The sequence below is a fragment of the Capsella rubella genome, unplaced genomic scaffold (assembly GCF_000375325.1).
Source record: "Capsella rubella cultivar Monte Gargano unplaced genomic scaffold, Caprub1_0 scaffold_6, whole genome shotgun sequence".
Lineage (NCBI taxonomy): Eukaryota > Viridiplantae > Streptophyta > Magnoliopsida > Brassicales > Brassicaceae > Capsella > Capsella rubella.
Genome location: NW_006238918.1, coordinates 14378500 through 14404324, shown reverse-complemented (window position 1 = coordinate 14404324; position 25825 = coordinate 14378500). Strand labels below are relative to the sequence as shown.

General features: G+C 32.2%; 7 protein-coding genes across 11 annotated transcripts; 1 reads left to right on the top strand and 6 right to left on the bottom strand.

Annotated features, from left to right (window-relative positions):
- The first annotated feature begins 200 nt into the window (after window positions 1-200).
- Window positions 201-1007, top strand: LOC17883138. Its single transcript, XM_006286375.2, has 2 exons — window positions 201-302; window positions 478-1007. Exons 1-2 carry the CDS (start codon window positions 288-290, stop codon window positions 754-756), a joined length of 294 nt encoding a protein of 97 aa, XP_006286437.2. The 5' UTR covers window positions 201-287; the 3' UTR covers window positions 757-1007.
- Window positions 1008-1119: 112 nt separating this feature from the next.
- On the bottom strand, window positions 1120-4862 carry LOC17883630 (E3 ubiquitin-protein ligase UPL5). Its single transcript, XM_006286296.2, has 3 exons — window positions 2811-4862; window positions 1711-2303; window positions 1120-1626 (listed from the first exon to the last, which is right to left on the bottom strand). The coding sequence occupies exons 1-3, from the start codon at window positions 4612-4614 to the stop codon at window positions 1363-1365; spliced, it is 2661 nt and encodes an 886-aa protein (XP_006286358.1). The 5' UTR covers window positions 4615-4862; the 3' UTR covers window positions 1120-1362.
- A 1454-nt stretch (window positions 4863-6316) lies between these two features.
- On the bottom strand, window positions 6317-8405 carry LOC17882077 (F-box protein CPR1). 5 transcript variants are annotated; one of them, XR_002833265.1, is made up of 3 exons: window positions 7098-8404; window positions 6750-6986; window positions 6317-6639 (listed from the first exon to the last, which is right to left on the bottom strand). XR_002833265.1 is itself a non-coding variant. In XM_023780761.1 (3 exons), exons 1-2 carry the CDS (start codon window positions 8339-8341, stop codon window positions 6947-6949), a joined length of 1284 nt encoding a protein of 427 aa, XP_023636529.1. In that variant the 5' UTR covers window positions 8342-8405; the 3' UTR covers window positions 6317-6586; window positions 6908-6946. The 5 variants fall into 5 exon arrangements, 3 of the variants coding, with proteins under 3 accessions (XP_023636529.1, XP_023636530.1, XP_023636528.1); XR_002833266.1 differs by having other exon boundaries at window positions 6317-6586; XM_023780761.1 differs by having other exon boundaries at window positions 6317-6586; window positions 6908-6986; window positions 7098-8405.
- Window positions 8406-10424: 2019 nt separating this feature from the next.
- LOC17883921 (putative lipid-binding protein AIR1) lies at window positions 10425-11226 on the bottom strand. The gene has a single exon (XM_006289661.2). The coding sequence runs from the start codon at window positions 11158-11160 to the stop codon at window positions 10738-10740; it is 423 nt and encodes a 140-aa protein (XP_006289723.1). The 5' UTR covers window positions 11161-11226; the 3' UTR covers window positions 10425-10737.
- Window positions 11227-15994: 4768 nt separating this feature from the next.
- On the bottom strand, window positions 15995-16637 carry LOC17881337 (putative lipid-binding protein AIR1). Its single transcript, XM_006289846.2, has one exon. It carries the CDS (start codon window positions 16536-16538, stop codon window positions 16203-16205), a length of 336 nt encoding a protein of 111 aa, XP_006289908.1. The 5' UTR covers window positions 16539-16637; the 3' UTR covers window positions 15995-16202.
- Window positions 16638-19487: 2850 nt separating this feature from the next.
- On the bottom strand, window positions 19488-20129 carry LOC17882106 (putative lipid-binding protein AIR1). The gene has a single exon (XM_006290028.2). The coding sequence runs from the start codon at window positions 20083-20085 to the stop codon at window positions 19744-19746; it is 342 nt and encodes a 113-aa protein (XP_006290090.1). The 5' UTR covers window positions 20086-20129; the 3' UTR covers window positions 19488-19743.
- A 2192-nt stretch (window positions 20130-22321) lies between these two features.
- LOC17882349 (putative lipid-binding protein AIR1) lies at window positions 22322-22737 on the bottom strand. Its single transcript, XM_006286579.2, has one exon. The coding sequence runs from the start codon at window positions 22673-22675 to the stop codon at window positions 22343-22345; it is 333 nt and encodes a 110-aa protein (XP_006286641.1). The 5' UTR covers window positions 22676-22737; the 3' UTR covers window positions 22322-22342.
- Between the last annotated feature and the right edge of the window lie 3088 nt (window positions 22738-25825).

The following is a 25825-nucleotide window of genomic DNA, read 5'->3' as shown; positions in this document are numbered from 1 at the left end:
AAACATAAACACTTCATCACAAGTTATATAGTTTACTTTACACACTTTGATTAGTGATATGCTCTTACCTGTAAATATAACACATCTGTCATCATCCATATGCTTCAAATGATTTTAATAATTCATCAATTTTTGTGTTTCTACTTTTTTGAAGATTTAAGTCTATAAATACCATCCTTCTCTTCTTCTTTAAACTCACTCACAAACCTATCCTTCCTCTTCTAAACTCACCCATACTTAAATATTTCCAGCTTTTGTTCTTATCATTCTTATTCAGAGTCTCCAAAATGGCTGGTGTTGAGGTACGTGGTACTTAGATCATTTCTTTTGATCCATTTGTAACGTTCAAGTAGTTATATTAATGATACTTATTAGGTAGAATCATAGGCTGTGACGTATATAAGATTTGTTAATAGTCCCATCACCATTAGTGAATGATCTATCAAATACTCTTTAAAGGCGGGTTCGTATGTGCAGGTCGAAAAGATAGTACCAACCACAGAAGAGAAGACAACAACAACAACCGAGCCAACGACCGAGACGCCTAAGGAAACCGTTCATACAGATGACTCAACCACCGCGGTTGAAGTTGAAATCAAAGGAGAAGAAGCACCACCAAAGGTAGAGAACGAAACCGAGAAAACCGAGATAGCTCCGGTTACAGAGGAGAAACCAGTTGAAACTCCAGCAGCTGTGGAGGAGAAAGATGTTAAACCGGCTGCTGAAGCTACCGCTGTTGATGGCAAGGCAGTGTAATAAAAAGAAGCTTTCTCTTACCTATGAGAACATTTTGTTTCTTCTTAAGTCCTACTATATATAAATGTGGTATGATGATGAGTTTCGTTTAATAATAAGATTATTAAGGTGTTAGAATGCTTAATGTAATATTATGAGTGATGAGACCATTGAGGTGGTGGTGGTCTTGAAGAGAGTTTGATGTTTGGTTGCTCAATAATATATTTATATAAAAAGATTTATAATGTTCTAATTTATTTTATTTATACGAAGCAATTGTACCCTAATGTTTATTCTTATTTACATGATTTGATAAATCTAGACAAGACAAAAAAAAACGTTTACAAAAAAAAAAGACAAGACAAAAAAAAACAAAACACGAGATATGTCAAAAGAACACTTTTTTTTTACTTATATATTACTTGTCGGGATAAGTTTAAAATTTAATTAACCATAAGTTAAGAAAGGTTTCATTCACCTTTCTCTTTTGGTCATATAACAGAGACTGATGACCACAACTCTAAATCTATACACCAAAAGCACCAATCTACTAAACCCTATTTAAAGATCAAAGAGGGGAGAGGGATAGATAGAAAGGAGAAACAAGATTTACTTTTGATAACTCAGTCACCATTTACCGAAACTGGAGCTGACATGATCCTGAGCGATGAGACGAAGGCGTTGTTCCATGAGATTGCTCGTTGTGTATTTTGGTATACAGAGACGGTAAAAGCAAGTGTGAGACAATGGAAGATGATCATTAGCTTCGAATGATCTGTAGATATAAAGCTTTGATGATAATCCTTTAAACCCTTCCACTGGTACAAACTTAAGTGATGTCCAAAAGAACAGTATATTCCGCTGTTCTTCCTCTGTCATTTTCTTCAGTATCTACAAAATCCGATGAAGGGTTTAGTCACAGTATCAAAGTTTATAATTTGAGCAAAGTATCAAGTGCTTTTACTCTATTATTACCTTCCAGAACCAATCTATTTGGCGATCAGTCTCTTTGAATCCGTTGTACTCTGTATGTGCTCTCCAATCATCTATGCTTATGGGGTCTTCTCCTCCTCGAAGCATTCCGTCGAGATCCTCTGGGTATATTCTCTTGAAAAAGGATCTGGGCGGTATGGAATCTGAAAGCATATCAGTGAAACCCCGGGAAAATTGTTTTACTTGCTCGGAAATTGGTGTGGCAAATCGGCGTTCGATGAGGAGATCGACATATTGTTTCCTGTTCTTGCTGTTGACAGCCATGGATTTCCCACCTTCACATAGCTCTATTATATCCCTCTTTCCCAGCTCCTCGGTTTCCAACACGAATGTTAGATCAAGGCCGGCGTTTGAATCGAAAAACACTGGATCCATTTCTAGAATCTGTTTGCAGCTATTGTACATAACTCGATCTGTCTCCTTAATATCTTCCAGAGAAATTTTCAGTCCAGCCAATTGTAAGAAGAATACACGATCAAACATCACACCCACTTGAACTTTGTGCATCAAAGCTAAGGCAATCACACGACCCGTGAACTCGAAGAAATCAGGATGCAACGGATCTACCTTGGATGCTGAAAATAAGACAAAATATCTAATATTACTGAATCAACATTCGAGCATCATAGACAATAAATATCTAGTTAGAGCAAAGAGTAACATCACAAAAGCTTTAATTCTTAATTCCAAGGCAAGATAGCTTCCATATATTTTCAACTTCATGAAGATTCACCACAGGATATTTAAACATGATAAGAAGTACCATGATCAACCGTTTATGTAAGAATTTAGGATTCTTAAAAGTTCAATAGTAACCCTTTCTGCATATGGATCCTATAATAACAGCACAATAATCATTTATATTTAAAGTTTAACTTGTGCATGTTTACTTCACCTAACCACCAAACAAATTATGAGCACGGTAGGAACAACAGACTATGCAATACTGAATTTAAGGACTGATTAACAGCGAACGAGATTATCAGCTAGTAAGAAACTATAGGCAAGCAAGGTCTAAATTCACTTTGCATCTAGGCTGGTGATGTCATGAGAAAAGCAGCATAACCTGGCACAAAGCTTACCTGGGTTTGGAGAGAATCTTCTAACATCATCAGCAGATCGAAGGAAGAGAGTATTTTTTGGATTGAATATCTCCTGACATACCAGATAGAACCATTCTCGTAGAACACCAGGACCTGTCGCTTCCTCATTCTTAAATTCCATGAACAGTCCACCATGAAGTGCTTCAGGGCTTGCGCCAACTATGTATTCAAAAGATTCTGATAACAAATTGGAGCGATCAATTAGCATTTCGTGCATCTCATCAAATTCTTCTTTCACGTCAGGAAACAACATCATGGCCAAATGCCTCCTAGCTTCAAAGTTGGTAGCTTCCTTGTACTCAAAGATCCATTGGTGGTCATCTCCTCTTTTCGCAAATTTCAGAATGAGGGTGCAGAATGAAACCTTGTTTCTATTTAAAATAACAGCTAGCTGTCCCTTAGCACCTCGATAGAGGTTAGACATTGAATTGATAATCTTCAGAATGGCAAGATATTGAGACCACGATGAAGACGTAACTTCACCGTTTCCAACTTCTTTGTCAGGCAGCGAAGGTTTGATGACCCTACACATACAAACATCCATTGTAGTCAGCAAGGTTCCAAATAACCTATGGAGATGTCCGATTTCCGCATCCAATCCATTATTCCGCAGAGGTGAGACAATGGGCATTGGGTAGGCAACTTGGATTTCAATGGCCTTCCTCAAGTGTTGCCAAAAGGAAGATAATTTATGAAAGTCACCGAAACTAGGCCCTGAATCCTGGACTAACTCATTCACTAACAAACCAGTTAACTCGGTAAAGAAGGGGAAAATCTCCACCCCAACTGCCGTCAATCCACCCTCGAATACACGAGGGTTATCAAACGTTTCCAGCATTGAGCCCAAGGTGTTCCGGCAAGTAACATAGAGCTTCTGATCAGGGCAAACGTTCCTAAGCAATTTACAGAAATCTAACACTATCGGTAAACAATAGTTCAGCTGATTCTTGGGCAAGGCTGAGCAACTATTCAAGAAGAGCTTAACAGAAATTTTAGCACACGATTTGTTCCTTTCTGAAGGAGAAGCGTAGAGCATCACTAAAGCAGCTGGAACCGAAGAATCCGAAAAGATCTTCAAATATTTGGCAATGGACTCATCAGTCTCCACAGGAATCATGGCAAAGAAAGCACCGAGCTTCTCATTGATGTTGGACTGAATAATTTCACCTCTGTACATTCTCGAGATTGTGTACATAATATCATCAATCGTTTGCCAAGCCACAGGGTGCTCTGTACTCTGCATCCTACCAACGAGCTGAAGCGAAGCGTCTTGCTCGATCGAGTAGTAAGCAAGTGAGTGTTCGTACTGTAACTGCTTACCTTTATAGATAACTCGTTGCTCACTCACCGGAATCTTCGTCTTCCACTCAATCCTCTCATGGAGCTTCTCCACAGTATCGTTTCTATCAGCGTGGATCACAATCGTTTTACCACCAGACATCATCCTCACAAAGATTTGTAACCGAGTCGACTCAGAACGATTCGAGGAAGAACACTCCCCGGGAGAAGGAGAAGAATAAGAAGAAGAAGAAGAGAAAGACCGATTAAACGCGAAATTCTCACCGCATCTCCAAGAAACCAAAGTCTGCTGCGCCGTATGATCAGCGTCAACCTCGTGTTTCTTCATCTTGTGGAAGAAATCAACAACGCCGACGTAATCAGGTGACGACGAAGCGTCGAAATCATCTAGCTTACGTTTGTGATGATCGGTTCCAGCCACGGCGGAGAAAGATCGGTTAGAGCTATGAAATGAATCGGCGGCTGATGAACGGCTTAGAGTCATCGAGAGACGAGCAAAACCCTCTTCTCTCCTCTCTATATACCTCTGGTTTCAACCAAAACCTTATCCAAAATTCGATTCGCCGGAGAGATAACAGCAACGGTGTTGTCTTTATAGATGAGGTAGGAGGAAGATGAAGAGATTTGAAGAAGACGATCGGAGGTTTCGTCTGGGTTTAAGTTTAACATACACACACACACAGAGAGAGAAAGAGTCGTAATGTTTATTTTCTTCTTCTTCTCTCTCTTCTCTCTCTTCTCTCTTCACAGACGTTTTCACACTTTGTATTTTAATTTTAATTAATTGTGACTAGATGATGTGCATTTTGTATGAAATTAAATAGTATAATGAGAATCACTGAATTTAAGTAATAAATAATGTCATTTATGGTTAAAGGTTAATCAGATAAAGAAAGAAACAAAAAAGAAAGGACTTTCTTCTTTCTTTTTTTTTCCCTTTTTTTTTACTTTCTTTTGGTCTTAACTCTTAATAGTATGGTCAAATCTTTTTAATTTATTTAGAGATTATAAGATTTATTAGCTTTCTAGTTTTATTTCTTTCTTTTTTTTCTATATGTTAATAGTTTCTAAGTAATAACTATAAAATGCAACTTTGAGTCTTTCAACAGTAAAATAAAAAAAATACAATGAACTTTTTTTTTTGCCTACAAAAAAAAAAAACTATGAACTATGAAACACAACTTTTAAAAAAAATATTGGCACAAAAATAAGCACCTTATGTACCACATTCTCTTTTGGATTAACTCACAGAAAGTGTGAATGAAGGGACGGCTCTAAGAACTGGTTTGGAAGGAACTTTTGGTAGATAAATCAGGCATTTCATATCGTTTAGCTAGTCAAAGTAGTCATTTTAGATCGTTTGGCTAGTCGAAATGTCGTTTCATAACGTTTGGCAAGTGAAAATGGTCGTTTTGTATTGTTTAGCTAGTTGAAATTGTAGTTTCACATCGCTTGGCAAGTCGAAACGATTGTTTTGTATCTTTTGGCTAGTCAAAAACAGTCTTCACATCGTTTGGGCTAGTCAAAATGGCTTTTTCATATCATTTGGCTAGTCGAAATGGTCATTTTGTATCGTTTGGCTAGTTGAAATGGTAGTTTTACATCGTTTGGCAGGTCGTTTCGTATCGTTTGGCTAGTCAAAAACAGTCATCACATCGTTTGCGCTAGTCAAAATGGTTTTTTCCATATCATTTGGCTAGTCGAAATGGTCGTTTCATATTGTTTCGCAAGTCAAAATGGTGCTGCACTTTATAGACCCATGAAAAAGTCTAGAAAGTGGACTATTCGTTGCAATCCAATCTTTACATGAATAAACGAATCATATCCCAAGGTTCAGTTCACATCAATGTCTCTTTCGTGCAATCCAATCTTTCATGCGTCTTCGCAGCTTCTATTGTTTGGGAATTGTTCATTTGTCACATCCAAATAAGAAAACTGGACTTTGCAATATACTGTTCCGTGACTAGGAGTGCTCACCAAACACAGCATTTCGACGAGGCTTATAAGATAAGCAGATGGTGTAGCGTTTCTTATTGACTAGTTAAAAAATCGACAGTTGAAAAATTCAACTTTCGTCTCATAGATTTCAGAAATTATTAAAACCAACAATAAGCTCTTTTGTATTCGTTTGAATGTGTTCATGCTAGTGATTCATTTGGTAGATACGAATATTTTGTTCTGACTAATTCTCAGTTTATGCAGAGACTTAAAAAGGAGGAAGTACAAAGCGTTAGTGGTATTTAAGTAATAACAAGCCTCAAAAGAGTTATGTAGGGGATTCAAGGTTTCACTTATTTACAAACCAGTAACAACACTTGTATATATGAAGTATACTCTCTTCTTCTCTCAAGACATATACTTAGGTTAAGTTGTTTATTACTTACTATATGTCCTGTGGTATTCAAAGCTTTTTTTTTGTTGAGGTTAATTCTCTCTCCCGTCCCCTTATCCCCGCCCTGAAAAATCAAATCTCGATGATGGTTTGCAGATCGAACAATTCCCGTAAAGACTGATGTTAAAAAAAACACACTTGAATGAATATGGTGATATGCTTAAGTAATGGTCCTAATGATGATGACTACTTAACACTTTCTACAGAATGCTCTAAACAATCAATACCTATGACAGACTTCTGCCTTTGACTCTTGTGTCCACCCGAATACGAAAAATGCTCGCCCACGACAAAAGAAAATAGAGACAAAAAAAAGGCAAGCAAAGAAAAATAATGATATTGCAGCAAACTAAATACCATTAATAATGGTCAGTTTTACACTTACCTTTTTACTAGTTTCATGCTCTTGTTTCTTGATTTTTACTTATAAGACCAGCTTGAATCCCTTGGACAGGAAATCATCCCTAACATGAACAACAAACAAGATACTGAGCATATCAATACATCATTATGATTAACATTTGAAGAATAAAGATTATCATATGGATTTGTTTGCTCGAAGAATAAAGCCACACCTCTTTCTACTGTTCTGCATCATTTTTGATTCTTCAGCTTCTTTCGCACGTTGTTCTTCCCGCAACTTAATGTTATTAAGATCTCCTCTACATCCCAAAACAAGGCTACTCACAACCAGTTCTGCACTATATGAGCTAGGGCAGTCTTTAATCCTAAGAGTACTCATCTTCTTACTCTCTAAATCAAACCACACTAGCTTTGTATTGTTAATCTCCAAAAGAACCTTATCTCTGTCCTTGGAATAAATCAAAGGTCTCATATACGCAATCGATTTCATACTTTTCGGTTTCTGAACAGTAAAAGCCTTAGTCCAAGAACTTCTCACATTGTATTCTTTCATCATCCAAACATCAACATATTCCTGGTCGTAGTTACACATCAAACAAAGACAACCATCTAAAACACCTATATCCATCTGAATATCAACATTACCATTCGCAACAGCTTCCGGAAACCGAACAATCGAAAACTCTTCCAAGGCAAGATCAAACCTGACAATGAGATTAAACGCAATCAAACCAGGCCTTCGAGGCAAAACCCAATGAAGACTATTACCAGCAAGAACACCGTAACCACGACGATACAAGAGATGATAATAAAAGTAAAACAACAACTGAATCGAAGACGAAGCAGATTCAATCCTCTTCCACGAATTCTTCTTTAAACTAAACACTTTAACCTCATAAGGAAAAGTACAACCAAGTTCATCCTCTGAATCTCTCTTAAACTGAACCATCCTCACAACTTTATAATCATCACTCACAGAATCATATCCCAATCCGTAAAACACGTAACCACGGTTACTCGAACCATCGGGGAGATCGATAGACGACGGAGGTAACCTATGAATCTGTCTAGTAGACGGATTAAAAACAGCTAAATCAGTCGGAGAATTAGATAACCCGATCAAACCGTTACAGGATCCGAAAACTTCCGTCGGACCACCACGTTTCATCGGATGCTCAACGTCGTAGACAGAATCGAGTGAATCGAGATCTACAGAGTAGATACGAAGAGCGCCTCTGAGAAGGATCATGAGATGATCACCGGTTTGAAGGACGCGGTGAAGATGAGATGAGATGAAATCGGGATCGTCGATTAGATCGTAACATGGCTTTGAGAGAGCACGGCAACGAACTAAGGTTTTAGCTGGTAATCGGAGGAAGATGTCGTTGACGATGTCCATCGGAATCGTCGCCATATCTGGGAAGGTGAGATCTAGAGAAGAAGGTAGGGTTTTCATAAATGAGAGAGAGAGATGAGATTTGGGATTTTCTCGGGAAAACTTCTTTTTTTGGTGACGGAGAAAGGAAAAAGTGTGAGTGAGTGCTTTTTCACAGTGGTTGGATGAGAGAAGTCGGTTAGATTTTGAGATAATGTTTTTTATTTGTCAGACAAAATATATTTAGTATTATATTTTCGTCTGTTTTGTGTATTTTTATTTTAATTAAAATAGAGAGAAATTAATTCAAATATAATATTTTAAGTTTTTTTTTCTCTCAATAATATCATAATTTAAGTTTCTTTTTCTCAAAAATTTCATAATTTGTTTTTTCTTTTTAAATACCACCAAATTTTTTTTTCCTATACTTAGGCTCCGAATTGTAACCATACCGCACTACAAAACCGCACCGCAATAGTGCTGTAACAGTGTCAAAATATCTACATATACATATATATCTATATATTTTCGCTACTATTTGAACCGCACCGCACTTCTCCCGCAGTGAAAACCGCAGTTACCATTCGGACCCTTATCATAAAGATACAACATCTTTTTGTGGACTTGGGCTCCTAAAGCTAACGGCCCAGGAAGTAAGCAATGATCCAGTAACAAAATATATATAGGTTACTTCTGTATTAAGTGTTGGTAAATTTTTGTAATCGTTTTTTCGGTTAGAACAATTTCAGGATTACATGGGCTAATTTCATGATTATATGAGTAACCCTATAAAAATGGATTCAAATAACAGTTTAATCTCAGAATACTCAAAAAATAATTGGGATTTCTAGACGAGAGTTTTTCTAGATATATTATACATATTAGATTTTAATACACCTTCGTATTTAATTCAATTTTTATACATGTTTATATAAAAATTTGATATATATATATATATATATATATATTTTTAAAGAAAACGTTAGGCGTTAATTAGACTGTAATACAATACCTAGCACCTAAATCGCTTAGTCAACGCTTAGACGCTTTTAGATGATATATGCATTATAACAAATAAAATCATAAATATGATATTTTAGATAGAAATTATAGAAAACTAACTACTAAAAATCATTATAAAAAAGAATGAAAAATTATTAATTTATAACAAACAATATATAAACATTGATATATATATATAGACGTATTGGATGTTAGTATCCGGCATGGAGTGAATTATATAGATTCTTTTGTAATCAATCCAAATTAAATCCAAACTCATCTAACTACTGGCAGTGGAACGAAGTTCGATCATAAATATTATATATTTCAGTATGTGTCACAGTTACGTATAACACATCTGTAACGTTTGATTGTATATGAAGGCATCTCTAATATATAACTGATTAGTCTGAAAATTCCAAAATTTGATCACGGGAGGGTTTCATCGATTAATTTAGTCAAATTAATTTTTGACTTAAATAATACTATTTTATTTGATAAATTAATTGGAGATTTTTATTTATTTTTTTGACTTGGGAACGAGATTGTGACTTTTAAGTTTTAACTATAACAAAATTCTAGTTTTTGGTTCTCAAAAAAAAAATATTTAACAATATGAGTTGTTAGAACAAAAATTACATTTTCGTTCCCAAGTCAAGCCAAGATTACCATCTTATTTATGATTTTTTTTCACCTATTAGGTACTATATTACTTTTAAATTCTTTGGCATTTGGCAAATAGTTCTAATTTCTTAGTCAAAATATATTTTGAATCCTATGTATCATCCTATTTATTTCTAACTATGTCCGAAGTTTGAAGAATCTTAATTTCTTCATTCTTGACCATTCTTGCATATATATGTTATGGACCGATCACCGATAAGCCATTTACAATTTACGTATTTTCGTTAATAGACATCTAAATGTGGGCACTCAGTTAAGTACGTTAGATATTCTACAAATTTCAATATATTCTCCCAATTCCCATTTTTCTGTTGTTGCCATTGGGTGTTACATGTTTTAGTAGTGTATATGTATCATGCATGTATGTAGTATATTATTTTTCCATCTTGGTTTTTAAGATTGACATATATATCGATATATGGTACGTATCACAATTAAGAATTTACGAACATATCCTAAATAATATGTGTACGCGATATAGACAACAAAACATATCGATCGATACTTTTATTAATCAAATCTGAAGGACACAATTACAAAGAAGAGATATGGAGGAACGTACAATGAAGCAAAGGAGTAAAAACTTGCTGATTACACATGCAAACCTATTACCCATTACTGCATGAGAACGTACTTTCATTTTAAACAATCCAAGACAAATACAGAAAGAAAAAAACAAAAATCACTTTTAAAAGAAAGACAATAAGATAAAGATAACGTTTCGAGTATTCATACAATGTATGATTATTGGTTCATTTGTTTTGTAGGTATGCTATAAGTTCTTTTTGAACTTAAGCGCACTGGAAGTTCTTTGGAGCTTTTCTACTGCAAACATTGAGGAGAACGCTGAGATCGATGGGAAGGTTAAGGTTGATTCCAAGAATGTTAACCTTGAGAGCAGTGCAAAGGCAGACCGCAGCCTCAAGGTCAGCCAAGCCTTGGATAAGAGAGCAGCATGGCTTAACAGGTGGGTTTCCCAATTTTAGGTCCACTAGCTTGAGCACATTGGCGCAAACACCGAGCTGTAGGGCATCTCTAGGACAAGTACCTGTGCTTGGGGTGGTCGGGGTAGTCGGGGTGGTCGGGGTTGTCGGGATGGTCGGGATGGTCGGGGTAGTTGGGGTGGGGAGGCACTTGTAACATGTCGCAGAGGTGTAAGTGAAGAAGAGGAGGTTGAGAGAAAGGAAAAGAGCAAGGGAGGTTCTTGGAGCCATTTCGTTTTGTAAAGTGGAAAAGGCTCAAGAAGTAGTAGTGCGTTTAAGCTTGTTTGAGATGGGTGGAGAGATATGTTATGTGTTTAGTGTCTATTTATAGGGTTTTCATTAAGAGATAAGGGATTGATTAATATTAGAAAACACTAAATTGTCATTATTGTTCAAATGAGCTGGTAATCTCTAGTAGTATATGGTTCTAATTTTAATTAACTACTTAGTTGGTGGTAAGAATTTATATATCCATAAATCAAAATTTGGTGGTTGAAGTGGATCCTCTAAAATAATTAACTAGACAACTCCCAAATTTTCGAATTATACCAATATATGTACGGGCCTTCACGATTATTAAGAATATAATCAAATTTATAATCTTATTTTAGAAATTAACTATGCAAAGCCTCATAAATTTTATCCTTCACCATTATGTCTACACATAATCACACACGAAGACAAAGTTTATTACTTCATTTCCATGTGATAATTGTATTAGTAGTCTCAAATGGTTGGACTTATCATATCATTCCGTATATTAGGGGTTTATAATAGACTAGTTTGGATATTTTTAGGGTTTAAAATATAGAAATATCTCAATCGTATGATTTCAACGTTAAGACTTTATTAGATGGTTTAGCACAAATTTGGCATTAAAAGGTCATTTTCATTGTGTGAAACAAATAAAATCATAATTTCGAAAAAAAATCTGAAAGGAAATCAATGTCTATAGTTGAATAACGTAAAATAATTGTTGGAAATTAGATCAAAATATAGTATATCTTAAGGTGTTATTTAACGACAAAATCATCGTTGTTGTTTCTCTTTCGGATAATACATTTCTATGATTTGTATTGAATGATATATTGTAAGTGATCATACTAGTTTGATCCTTTTGCTGATTAAATAACATATAGTTTCATGTATTATAGTGGTATCTTTTGTTATATTCGGATTATAAAAAATAAGGTCGAACATGCTAATAGTGTACTATTATAGTTCACGGGTGGTAGCTATAGGAGAGATCGAGAATTTAGTTATTCCTTCGAACAGGCTTCTAATATATAAATATGATAATGATCATGCCCAAATCATCCTTCACGATAACATTATCAATTGATTGGTCAATTCTATTCTTTTTTTTTTAATAATGATTTTCTCTTTTATTAACTACATATGTATAGTAGTATCTCAAAGACGTGAAAAATGAAAGAAGTTTAATGGTTCAACCAAGTGGTAATTTTTTTTTTTTGATAAATCCTATCGGCTTATCCCGTCAGCTCCGGTAGAATCGCACCGAAATGCTTCAGAGTGGACTTCTCTCCGAAGGGCCATGACACACTGTCTATCCCGAGTTTGGAATGTTTTCCGACTAATGCCAAGGGTAATCAGGTCGTCTGCATTTCTGACTAACAGGTAAAGCAACTGGGCCTTGGCCCAATTCCCAGACTTCCCACACAACCATGATTTTTGTTTCCAGGGTGGATCGAATCTGGGTTAGTTCCTTCCAACATGTCCCCAATTCTTCCTTACCACTGGACCACAACTGTGCGGGCTATATTATGGTAATTAATCATCGTCTTGTTGATTAAGGCTAAATTAATTCTTTTAAAAATCATATCAAAAGGCAAAGTTATTTCTTAACGACCGTAATAAATTTTATGTCACCATATGATTATAGGAGTTTAACATATATATATACTAGTTGTTGATCCGCGCTGCGCGCGGGAGTTTTATAATTGTTTTTTATATTTTGATTTTTCTTTGTTTTCTGTTTATTTTTTTTGTTTTTACTGTTGTTTTGTATTAATTTAGTATATGCAATGTTTATTTTTATTTTTTTAACTATGATTTAGGTCAAATAGTAGCTGTTAAAAGCTTACATTTCAAAAGCCTTCAATTTTTGTAAGCCAAATTATTCTGGTGAATCCACTTATTTACTTATCCAAGTGTTTTCATTTTACTTTAAGGTTTTTTTTTCTACTTCTTATGCCTAAAATCAGTTGTGTTTTCGTTTGAGGTGGCTTCGGATGACATCAATTTAGTGGTATATCTATCTGTATAGTATAAATATCCTTGCTTTGTATTTTGTTTTTGTATTTAGCCCCATTAATCAAAAAATTGATCATTACTTTATAAATATATACTTGTTTTATTTATTTTGGACATAAATGTTTTTTACTATATTATTTATTTTCTTAAAACCACTATTGAATAGAAAAATAAAATAAAAGCTAAGTTATGAGGTAGAAAAGAAATTAAAAACTAAAGTGTTGTAATTCTAAATCAATGTAAAAAATTAAGATGAATGATGATGTGGGGTTTATATTATACATTATATTTGTTAGTATAATCGATAATTAGTAAGTTTTTTTAACTCTTAATCAATTATCTTTTTTAGTTTTATAATATATAATAATAAAAAAGACCTTTCATATTTATTTTGGAAAAACTTATTTACATAGGTTTAAATATTAAAATCAAATGATAAAATGGTATAATTAATTTTAAAAATTAAATAATAAAATGAGGTGGATGATGATGTGGCTTAAGGAGAAAAGAGAAAAAGTTAACTTTATATATATATATTATTTACATAGGTTTAAATAGTAAAATTAAATGATAAAATGGTATAATTAATTTTAAAAATTAAATAATAAAATGAGGTGGATGATGATGTGGCTTAAGGAGAAGAGAGAAAAAGTTAACTTTATATATATAGATATATCTGAATTTTTCGGTTAATTCATCAAAAATAAATGATATAGATTTTCTTACAAAGGAAATAAAAAAACACATTTCTGCATACAGGTAATAAAGGCATAAAATCAATGATCATAAAAAATAATCAAGTGAAAACTGGTGGAAGTTGATTCATTACTTAACCCTGCAAAAGAGAAACAAAGAGAAAGGTGAGAAATTATGAAGGAAGAGAGATGCGTAAGCAACTGAAGAAGAAGCATTGGTTGTATTTTACCAAAAAAAGAAGAAGCATTGGTTGTATGAGGAGGAAGAGGAAAAAGGCCATGGGCCATGATTGTAGTAAAAGCCCATATGTGTAAATGGGTTTGTTTAGATTAAGTATTAGGTTAAGGTTGAAGCATTAGTATATAAGCATTATTATATATATGGAAATATCCATTAATCTACTCGGCTTTGGAAATCACCATCAAACTTTGGAAACCACTATTGCGTCTCGGCCTTGACCTTCAAATAATCAGAATCGAGACCACCATTGTTAACTATCTCTCTGCCACAAAATCTAATCGGAAATAAATGAATAAATTTGTTGTTTGTAAATGATTTTATATAGTTGAAGAAGTCTCAGCATGGAGTGAGTTATATAGATTCTTTTGTAATCCGTCCAAATTAAATCCAAACTACTGGAAGTGGAACGAAGTTCGATCATATACATTATATATTTTAGTATGTGTTACAGTTTACGTATAACACATCTGTAACGTACGTTTGATTGTATATGAAGGCATCTCTAATATACATAATGATTAGTCTGAAAATGCCAAATTTGAGCACGTGTTAATTAACTCAAATTCGTTTTTGACTTAATACTATTTTATTTGATAAATTAATTGGAGAAATTTGTCAATCAATATGTGTATAAGATGTGACTTAACAATTTCTTATAACTAAAACTCAAGGTTTTGTTCTCAAAAAATATATACAAATGAATTATTAGGAAAAAATTACATTTTCGTCCCCCCTCAAGCCAAAAAATCGATTACTAACTTAACGGAGATGCTTCACATCCGACTGCAACAATCATAAAATGAGTTGATCAGCTCCAAGCAATTCGACGAGAGGGTAATTGACGATATGATGAAGGTTTCCAACGTTGGTTTCAAGCACGTTCCTAGTCATTTGATTAAGATATTTTTGGGGGAATTTTTTAATCTTTTTTTTTTTTTTTTTTGTTCTATCTAAATAAAAAGCTAACTCAAATGAGCCAACTTGACGGACAATTGTTTACAAACTTAATCAAATGCGGACTGGAACGAGCTTTGCGTGCCAAGTAATCCGCTTTTACATTCAGATTTCTAGGAATAAAAGATAAAGAAAAAGATGAGAATTCTTCCCTATCATTCTTGATATCCTCCAGGTAGACAGAGAAAGCCGGCCATTCGTGAGGAGAAGACACCATCTTCACCAAGTCCGAACAGTCGGTAAGAAAAGCAACTTCTCTGAAGTCATGGCCAATCATGCATCGCATCGCCCACACCAGAGCTTCTACTTCCGAATGAAGAGGGGAAAGACTTCTTCGTAGGTTAGAAGCTCCCATCGTCGTGGAATTTTTTAATCACTTTTAATACTTTATAAGTTTTTCTTTCAAAACAATATTGCACTTGTTGTAAAAATGTTAATTTTTCTTTTTAAATATAATTTAACATTAAACTCAAAAAAAAAATCCATTACCAACTTAATTATGATATTTTCACCTATTACTTTTAAAGTCTTTGATATTTGGCAAAAATTATAATTTCTACGTCAAAATATATTTTGACTACTATGTATATTACGTCTAACATTACACTACATATTTATAGTTCTTTTTTTTTAAACTATGTCGCAAGTTTGCAAGTGTTATCTGTTTGAAGAATTGATCTTGAACAAATTGTTATCTAGTTAGATAAAAAATAATTAGATATATCCCAACCATTCCTGCATGTTATATATGGAACGATGAGCTAGATGTTACATGTCTTAATGCTTACAAGGAAATACTAGCTAAGACAGGCTTTAGTGGTATGTATGTATCATGTATGTAATATTATTTTTCATCTTGGTTTTTAAGATACACATGTATACTCGAAACCACTATAAACAATAAAACATAAAGATCGATACTTTTATTAATCGGATTCAAAGGACACAAATACAAAGAAGAGATGAAATCACCTTAAAACGAAGACAACAAGATAAGATAACGGTTTCAAGTAATCATACACTGTATGATTATTTTTTATTATTCATACACTGTATATATGATTACTGATTTATTTGTTTTCTAGGTATGCCATAAGTTTGTTTTGAACTTAAGCGCACTGGAAGTTCGTTGGAGCTTTCCTACCGCAAACATTGAGGAGAACGCTGAGATTGATGGGAAGGTTAAGGACGTTGGTTCCAAGAATGCTAGTCTTGAGAGCAGTGCAAAGGCAGACAGCAGCCTCAAGGTCAGCTAAGCCTTGGATGAGAGAGCAGCATGGCTGTACGGCTGGGTTTCCCACTGTTAGGTCCACTATGTTAAGCACACTGACGCAAACACCGATCTGGAGGGCGTCTCTAGGACAAGTACCTGTGGTCGCAGTGGTGTAAGTGAAGAAGAGGAGGTTGAGAGAAAGGAAGAGTGCAAGGGAGGTTCTTGGAGCCATTTTGTTTTGTGGAGTGGAAAAGGCTCAAGAAGTAGTAGTGCGTTTAAGTTTGTTTGAGATGGGTGGAGAGAAATGTTAAGTGTTTAGTGTCTTTTTTTTTTTTTTGTCAAAAAGTGTTTAGTGTCTATTTATAGGGTTTTCACTAGGAGAGTATTGTGAAGGTTTCATTGATATTTTGTCGTTACTAGGGGATTAGTTGACTATTTGTGTTTAAAGAACATTAAATATTTTCTATTGTTCAAATGAGCTGGTAATCTCTAGGAGTATATGGTTCTTATTTTAATTAACAACTTAGTCGGTGGTAAGAATTGATATATCCAATTGTCCTTTTTTTAGTTAACTGATAAAAATTGTTTTTTTCAATGAAGTTTCAAATTAGTAGATCTGAGAAAGATTTAAAAAATAAAAAGTGATGGTATTAGAGTAGCTGGATTACTGGTTAAGTTAATTGACATGAGATTCCGATTTACATTAATTTATTGTATATAAACACACACTGCAATGTTTATTACGATTGAGAAATAAAAAAATCATTTCACAAATCGTCTTAGCTCATGAATTCTATCAGATGGAAATGTGGAGAAAGTTAGAGCAAAGGATGGATATGAGTCCAACGTGAATTGGATTTTTGTAGAGAATGGTGAAATGGTTTAAGAAATCTTTAGATGGTTCCAAACTCCCCAAAATCATAGTATAGTGTGTGAGAAAATTTAAGAGTTCTCTTTTCTTTTTCTTCTTTTTTTTTTTTTGTAGTATAGTTTTTGTTTTAAATAGATATAAAAAGAATTAGAAACAAGATGGGAGAAGTTGCATCTTTTTTTGATAATTTTTTTTAATTATAGAAAAATCTTATGTGAAATGTTTTTATTAGCAAATGACTTTTACTTATTAAGTTATTTAACGACAAAATCATCGTTATTATTTCTCTTTCGGATAATACATTTCAATGATTTATATTGAATGATCAGGTATGTGCGAGATCTTACCACTTGGATATTTTTTTCTCTGAATAAATAACATATGGTTTCGTGAATTAATAATGGCATCTTTTGTTATATTCCGATTAATAAAATAATGGTCGAACATGCAAATAGTGTATGGCTCACGTGTAGCTAGCTGACTATAAGAGATATCGAGAATTTAGTAATTCCATGGAAAGGCTTACAATTAATAATATATAATCATCATGCGAAAATCATTCTTTACTATAAAATTGATGTATTTATTGGTCAATTATATTCTTTTTATTAACTACATAATCTATCTAAAAAGACGTCAAAAATGAAAGAAGTTTATATCTGAAATTTTCGGTTAGTGCATCAAATATAAATACTATATATCACATATTTGTAAGACTATACATAAAGCTACAGGTAATATATAATGGCATAACATTAGTGATCATAACAATAATATTCAAATGGTGACTTCCTTTACAGTCAGTGGTGAAAAGACTTTTGAAAAGGGTTTCCATCACAGCTTTGCCTACCATACACCGCTTTGACAACTTCGTTAAACATGATCTATCAAACTTCGTTAAGTTTGTATTTTTGCTCTAATGTTTCAGCTTTCAAGTTTGTTCTCTCGTTAGGCATTTCAGGTTTGTATTCGGTTAAGTGAGAACCAAGTTGAACTTTTGCTGAATATATTTCTTTTTGAAAGTTGACCCGTTATATTTGGGATGTCCGAAGATTTGATTCACATAACCAATATTATTGTATACCAAAATTCTGACGCTTAGGTTTGTATAGTATATTATTTGTTACCAAAGAAAACATGCTTCACATTTAATAATATTCGTTAACAAATCATATTGCAAACTCGCTATAACTTTAAATCATAAATCCTAAATAACTTCACATATACAGTATATAACAATAGACTACCGGTATTCTTTTGAATTATCATCGGGTCGCATATACAATAATAGAGTATTGATGTTCTCTTAATTATATTAGGTTATAATTTAAAATGAGCAAAAAAAAAGCGAAACATTAAATAAAGAATATGTGATTTTTCAAAATGAAAAAGAATATAAGATCAAATATAGACTTTGATACCATGTTAAAATAAAAAACCAATTGTTCTTTTTGAACTCTGGAGACTTAACATTATATATAAGGAAATTGCCATTAATTTACTCACTGTTAATTAATTTTGAATCAGAAATCCAATTGAGATCAAACCAAAATTTTGCCGACTAGAGATTATAATATTTTTTTTCGACAACCGACTAGAGATTAAATGGATTGAGTAGACATGGAATTTTCACGGTTTGAAATTGATCCAATCGAACTGAGACAAAATTAATATTAGGGATTTTATAGTGAAATTAAGTCAAGATATAAAGTTAGAACATTTTTTTGTGTGTGTTGGAAATCTATACTATTAAAAGAGAAATGGCCACTCGTAAAATAGTTTACTAAATAAATTCTTGTTAATTTCTCGTTTTTTTAAGGTTTAACCAGCTATTGGTTTCTGTTTATCAATCTTATATATGGTTATATTTGATGGGAAAACAACTTTCATATTTATAAATAAGTCTATGAACCAAGTTTTAGAAATTTACGTTTTCAAATTAAGGGCATTGGAAACCATTCTGCTGCAATCGACAAGTTTTAGAATTTTAGCTTTACTCACGGTGCAAAGACAAACCGCATAATCTGATTCAACCAAACCGTCAATGAGGTTGCACCTAGGCATTTGCTATGGATCCAAAATAAATAAAATTTTGAAAATTTCTTATGGTAAAAATCTCTTATATTGGAAAAAGAAAAATTGAGTAAGAGTCTTGATTTTTCTATTGGGTCTTCAGATATATAGAGACAGGATGGTCACATTCAACAAGTTAAACATCGAGCTTCCAAGCATCTTTTGTAAGAAGAACAGATAGGGCATTTTAATTATTTTTTCCAATAGGGCTTTTTAAGTTATAATGTTAAAATTTAATTATGGTAAGAAGTGAATTTATTATATCAAATTCGAAAAATAGATTACAAAGAAGGGACGGGGTAACAATGAAGTAAAGGAGTACAAACTTGCCAAATACATGTATTGTATACACAAACCCATGCATGCATTATCCATTATTGCATGAGAACGTACGTTCACTTAAACAATTCAAGAAAATTACAAAACGAAATCACCTTACCATAAAACAAGAAGATAAGAAAATAGGTCCAAGACTTCATAAACACTATTCAACTTACGCGCACTGGAAGTTCTTTGGAGCTTTTCTACTGCAAACATTGAGGAGAACGCTGAGATCGATGGGAAGATTAAGGTTGATCCCAAGAAGGTTAACCTTGAGCATAGTGCAGAGGCAGACAGCAGCTTCAAGGTCAGCCAAGCCTTGGATGAGAGAGCAGCATGGCTTTACAGGTGGGTTTCCCAATGTTAGGTCCACTAGCTTGAGTACATTGGCGCAAACACCGAGCTGTAGGGAATCTCTAGGACAAGTCTGTCTGCTCGGGGTGGCCGCAGAGGTGTAAGTGAAGAAGAGGAGGTTGAGAGAAAGGAAGAGTGCAAGGGAAGTTCTTGGAGCCATTGGTTTGTGAGGTCGAAGAGGCTCAAGAAGTAGTAGTGCGTTTAAGTTTGTATGAGATGTGTGGAGAAAAATGTTAAGTGTTTAGTGGGTATTTATAGGGTTTTCATTAGGAGAGAAATGTGAAGGTTTAATTGATAATTTGAATTATTAGTTGGCTTATTTCTTATAGATATGATTTGATTATTAAAAACCACTTAATTGTCATTGTTCAAATTAGCTGGTAATCTTTAAGAGTATATGGTTTTAATTTGTATATCTATAAAAACAATTTGGTGGTTGAAGTCGATCTTCTAAACTAATTAACTAGACAACTCACGAATTTTTATATTATATGAATCACATTCATCTTTTAATTAAGCTCAAGCCAGCCATTTATGATTTACTTGTATCAGCTGCCAATCGATCTTATGATTTCTTGGTTAGTTGGAGTACAGAGTTATGTTATTAGTTATTACGTTAGTAATTAGTGTATCAAAGTTAATTAGTAGTATAATACCAAGTTCTAAGAAAACATTATGTATATCTAGGTATCACAAGTTTTTTTAAAACCTGCTATTTATCATTTAAACATCTATTTATGTTAATTAAGCACATCGAAATTGGAATGAGTTTTTTTATTCCTCCATGCATTGTGCATGTGATATATATATTTAACGAATCCCTTTGTCATTATTTTTAAATCATCATTTAGTCAGACGAAGACAAAGTTTATTAATTCATTTCCATGTAATAATACTATTTGGTAGTCTCAAATGGTTGGACTTAATCAAACCATAACTCGTCTAGATTAAATTTTGGCCAATTGCAGTTTTGCGCAAAATTTAAATTTGAAAGCATGTCCAGTATGAATAATATATAATCATTGTTAGAGTTGTTATAACGAAATATTCATGTATATATTTTATTTTTTGGTAAATAAATCATGTATATGTGTTGAATGAGATGTATGTGCGAGATCCTTTTATTATATTAACGACAAAATATACTACAAAATAAAATAACGGCAAGTAATATATATATATATATATATATATACTGTAGTAGTGATCATCGTCTTGTTGATAAGGCAAAATTAATTCTTACAAGATCCTATCAAAAAGCAAAGTTATTTCTTAATGAACCTAGATTTTAATATCACCATGCATATGTTTTCATTTGAATTTTTCCGGTTACTACATTATAGATTTTCTTACAAAAAAAGAATAAAAACACATTAATTTCTGTAAGACTAAATACAGTTAGTAATGGAAAAAAAATCAATGATCATAAACAGTAATAAAGTGAATACAAAATTGTGACTTTTAACTATTCATATAAGTAAAACTCAAGGTTTAGTTCTCAAAAAATATATACCAGTGACTTGTTAAGAAAAAATTACATTTTTCGTCCCAAGTCAAGCCAAAAATCGATTACCAACTTAATTATGATTTTTTAACTTATTAGTAATTACATTATCTACTACTTTTAAAGCCTTTGATATTTGGCAAAAAGTTCTAAATTCTATGTCAAAATATATTTTGACTACTATGTATATTACGTCTAACACATTACAATACATTTAGTAGTTAAAAAAAATAAAAAAAATAAAAAAATACATTTAGTAGTTCTTTATTTTAAACTATCTCCCAAGTTTGCAAGTGCTGTCTGTTTGAAGAATTTATCTTGTACACATTCTTATCTAGTTTGAAAAAAAAAAAAAAAATTCCCCACCATTCTTGCATGGTATAGGCAATGGATGTTACATGTCTTAATGCTTACAAGCTAAGGTAATACTAGCCAAGACATGTTTTTGTGGTATATATATGTATCATGTATGTAATATTATCTTTTTATCTTGGTTTATAAGATAGACATGCATAAATACTCGATAACCAATATAGACAAAAAAAACATAAAGATGGATACTTTTATTAATAAACGTCGAAGGACACAATTACAAAGAAGAGATGGAGGAACAATGAAGCAAAGGAGGAAAAAACTTGCCGACTACACACAAAACCCAATATTGGGTAATTGCATGAGAACGTTCATACGTTAGTTTCCAACAATCCACGACAAATACAAATACAAATGCAAAGAAAAAAAGAAATCACCTTAAAATAAAGACAAGAAGATAAGATAACGGTTTCAAGTATTCATACATTGTATGATTATTCATTTATTATTCATACATTGTATATATGATTATTGATTGTTGATTATTGATTTTTTTTTTTTTTTTTTTTTTTTTTTTTTTTGCCATAACTTCATTTTTAACTTAAGCGCACTGGAAGTTGGTTGGAGCTTTTCTACCGCAAACATTGAGGAGAACGCTGAGGTTGATGGGAAGGTTAAGGTTGATTCCAAGAACGCTAGCCTTGAGAGCAGTGCAAAGGCAGACAGCAGCCTCAAGGTCAGCTAAGCCTTGGATGAGAGAGCAGCATGGCTGTACGGGTGGGTTTCCCAATGTTAGGTCCACTATGTTGAGCACACTGACGCAAACACCGATCTTGAGGGCGTCTCTAGGACAAGTACCTGTGGTCGCAGAGGTGAAAGTGAAGAAGAGGAGGTTGAGAGAAAGGAAGAGTGCAAGGGAGGTTCTTGGAGCCATTTTGTTTTGTGGAGTGGAAAAGGCTCAAGAAGTAGTAGTGCGTTTAAGCTTGTTTGAGATGGGTGGAGAGAAAGGTTAAGTGTTTAGTGTGTATTTATAGGGTTTTCACTAGGAGAGAATTGTGAAGGTTTCATAGCTAATTTGTCGTTACTAGGGGATTAGTTGACTAATTTTGTTATTGATATGATTTGATCATTAAAGAACACTATAATGAGCTGGTAATGTCTAGTAGTATATGGTTCTAATTTTAATTAAAAACCTATAGTTGCTGGTATAAAATTATATATCCATAAAACAAAATTTGGTATGGTTGAAGTCGATCCTCTAAACTAATTAAGTAGACAACTCCCAAAGTTCCTAGTTATACAGTATAACTTATACCAATGTATGTACGGGACTTCACGAGTGTTAAAAATATAATCAAATATATTAATCTTATTTTTGGAAACTAATTGTGCAAAGTCTCATAAATATTATCCTTCAACAAATACCTTTGTAACGGGGCATACTTATATCACCATTATCATTTAGTCTCTCAGACGAAGACAAATTTTATTACTTCATTTCCACGTGATAGTTGTATTAGTATTCTTAAATTGTTGGACTTATAAAATCACTCCGTATATAACAAGGGTTACAAGAAGGACAGATATATTAGTTTGGATTTTTTTTGGGTTTACAAAATCCAAAAACTAGATTTACTAGTTTGGACTTATCTCAATCTCTTTCGGATAATACATTTCTATGATATATTGTAATGATATAGTGTACGTGATCATACTACTTTGATCATTTTGCTGATTAAGTAACATATAGTTTCGTGTACTAATGGTGTATATTTTATTATATACGGATTATAAATTAAGGTCGAACATGCTAATATAATATAATATGATAATCATCATGCCAAAATCATTCTTTTCTATAAAATTGATCAATTGATTGGCCATTTCTATTCTTTAAAATAAATTAAATGTTATAATATGATAATCATCATGCTAAAATCATTCGTATCTATAATATTGATCGATTGATTGGTCAATTATATATATATATATATATATAATTTTTTTTAAAGTGATGTTCTCTTTAATTAACTACGTAATATATCTATAAAACGTGAAAATGAAAGAAGTTGACCATATGGTTTCAAAGAGTTTTAACTAATTGGTGATCATCGTCATGTTTATTAAGGAAAAATTAATTCTTAACGAACGTAATAATTTTTTATCTCATCATATGATTATAGGAGATTAACATATATAAATATATAGTTTATATATGATTTTTTTGGTAAATACATTAAAAATAAATAATATATATTTTCTTACAAAAACAGATAAACATATTTCTGTAAGACTACAGACAGGTAATAATGGCATGAAGTCAACGATCATAAACAATAATCAAATGAAAACATAAGTTGAACTTTTGCTGTATATTTTTCTTTTTGAAAGTTGACCCGATATATTTGGGATGCCCAAAGATTTGATTCACATAAGCAATACTGTAAAACCTCTATAAACTAATAATGTTAGGATCATTAAATTTTATTAATTTATAAAATCATTAATTTATCAATATTTTCCTAATTTGGTAAATTTAAAAATATATATACCTCAAAATAAAATTTAACCATTCTAATCAATATTTTTTTTATAATCAATTACAACAAAAAACAACAATCATCATGAATGAATAAAACACTATAAATTTATTGATACATGAAATCTATTAGAATTGAATGCTAACAAAAACTAATGTAAATATAAGAATATTTAACATAATGATAATTATATTTCACTAAAAATATTACATATATATATATATATTAATAATTTCATTTAATTATTAATTTATGGAGATTATTAATTTGTCGAGTATCAAGTTGTAGAGATTTTATTGTAGTTTTTAATAGGATAATATCTTACGAAATAAAACATGCTTCACATTTCATAATATTCGTTAACAAATCATGATGCAAACTCGCTATAACTTTAAATCCTAAACTCTAGGTTATTTTACTTATATAACGATAATGTATTGGTTATGGCAATGCAGCACACTTGGAGTCAAGGACATCAGCGAGTAATATTCGAAGGAGACTCTAAACAAGTCATTGACATGCTATGTACATAAAAGGAATCACAACTTTTCTTATTATAATTAGATTTCAAGAAACCACACATTGGAAACAAAAATTTGAATCAGTCAAATTTTGTTAGATACATAGAGCAAACGACAAAGCAACAAATATTTTGGCCAAATCTCCGATTAAACGATAATCAGTTTCTTTTTCACTACTTTGTATCCCAGCTTCTGATTAATTATTTGCATTGTAATCATGTACAATCTTTACCATAGTGAAATACAGACATTAAAAACAAAATACGATAACGTATTGGTATTCTTTCGAATTATAATCGGGTCGCACATACAACAATAGAGTATTAGTGTTCTCTTAATTATATTGGATAAGAATTTTAAAATATTAAAAAAGCTAAAAAATTCGATTGAAGATAAAAAAATGAATATTGGACCGAATGTAGATTTTATATCTATACTAGTATAGTACCCGTCCGATGGACGGGTTATCTTTATTTAAAATTAAATTAAAATTAAAATTTACTATAAATTATAAAAATATAATTTCAAAAGTTTTGTTTGAAAAAATAAGAGAAATTAATTTCATTTGGAAAGAGATTTTATTTGGTTTGAAATATATATTTAATAAAATTCGTTATAAAACGTTAATTATATAAATCTAGTAATGTCAAACTGACAATCACCAAAACATTTGGGAGCTATTTGGGAGCTATTCACCATTACTCATAATCTTGCTAAAATATTTCAAAAAATCTTAATTTACCAATTATCCTCTAAAACATGATTATACCATTTTGTAAAAATTGTTATTTCTTAACTTTCAATTTTTCAAAAAATCATACTCAGACTATGAAAATTAATTAATTATTATTTAATATGATGGTAAAGTTCTTTCAAATTAACATCAATCAAAAATATGATGTTAAATACAAATATAGTCATTTGTAAATAAAATCATATAAACAACGCAAATAAACATAAAGATTCTAAAATAAATTACAACATCGTTGACGAAAACATTAAAAAAAATTTCAATTACGAATT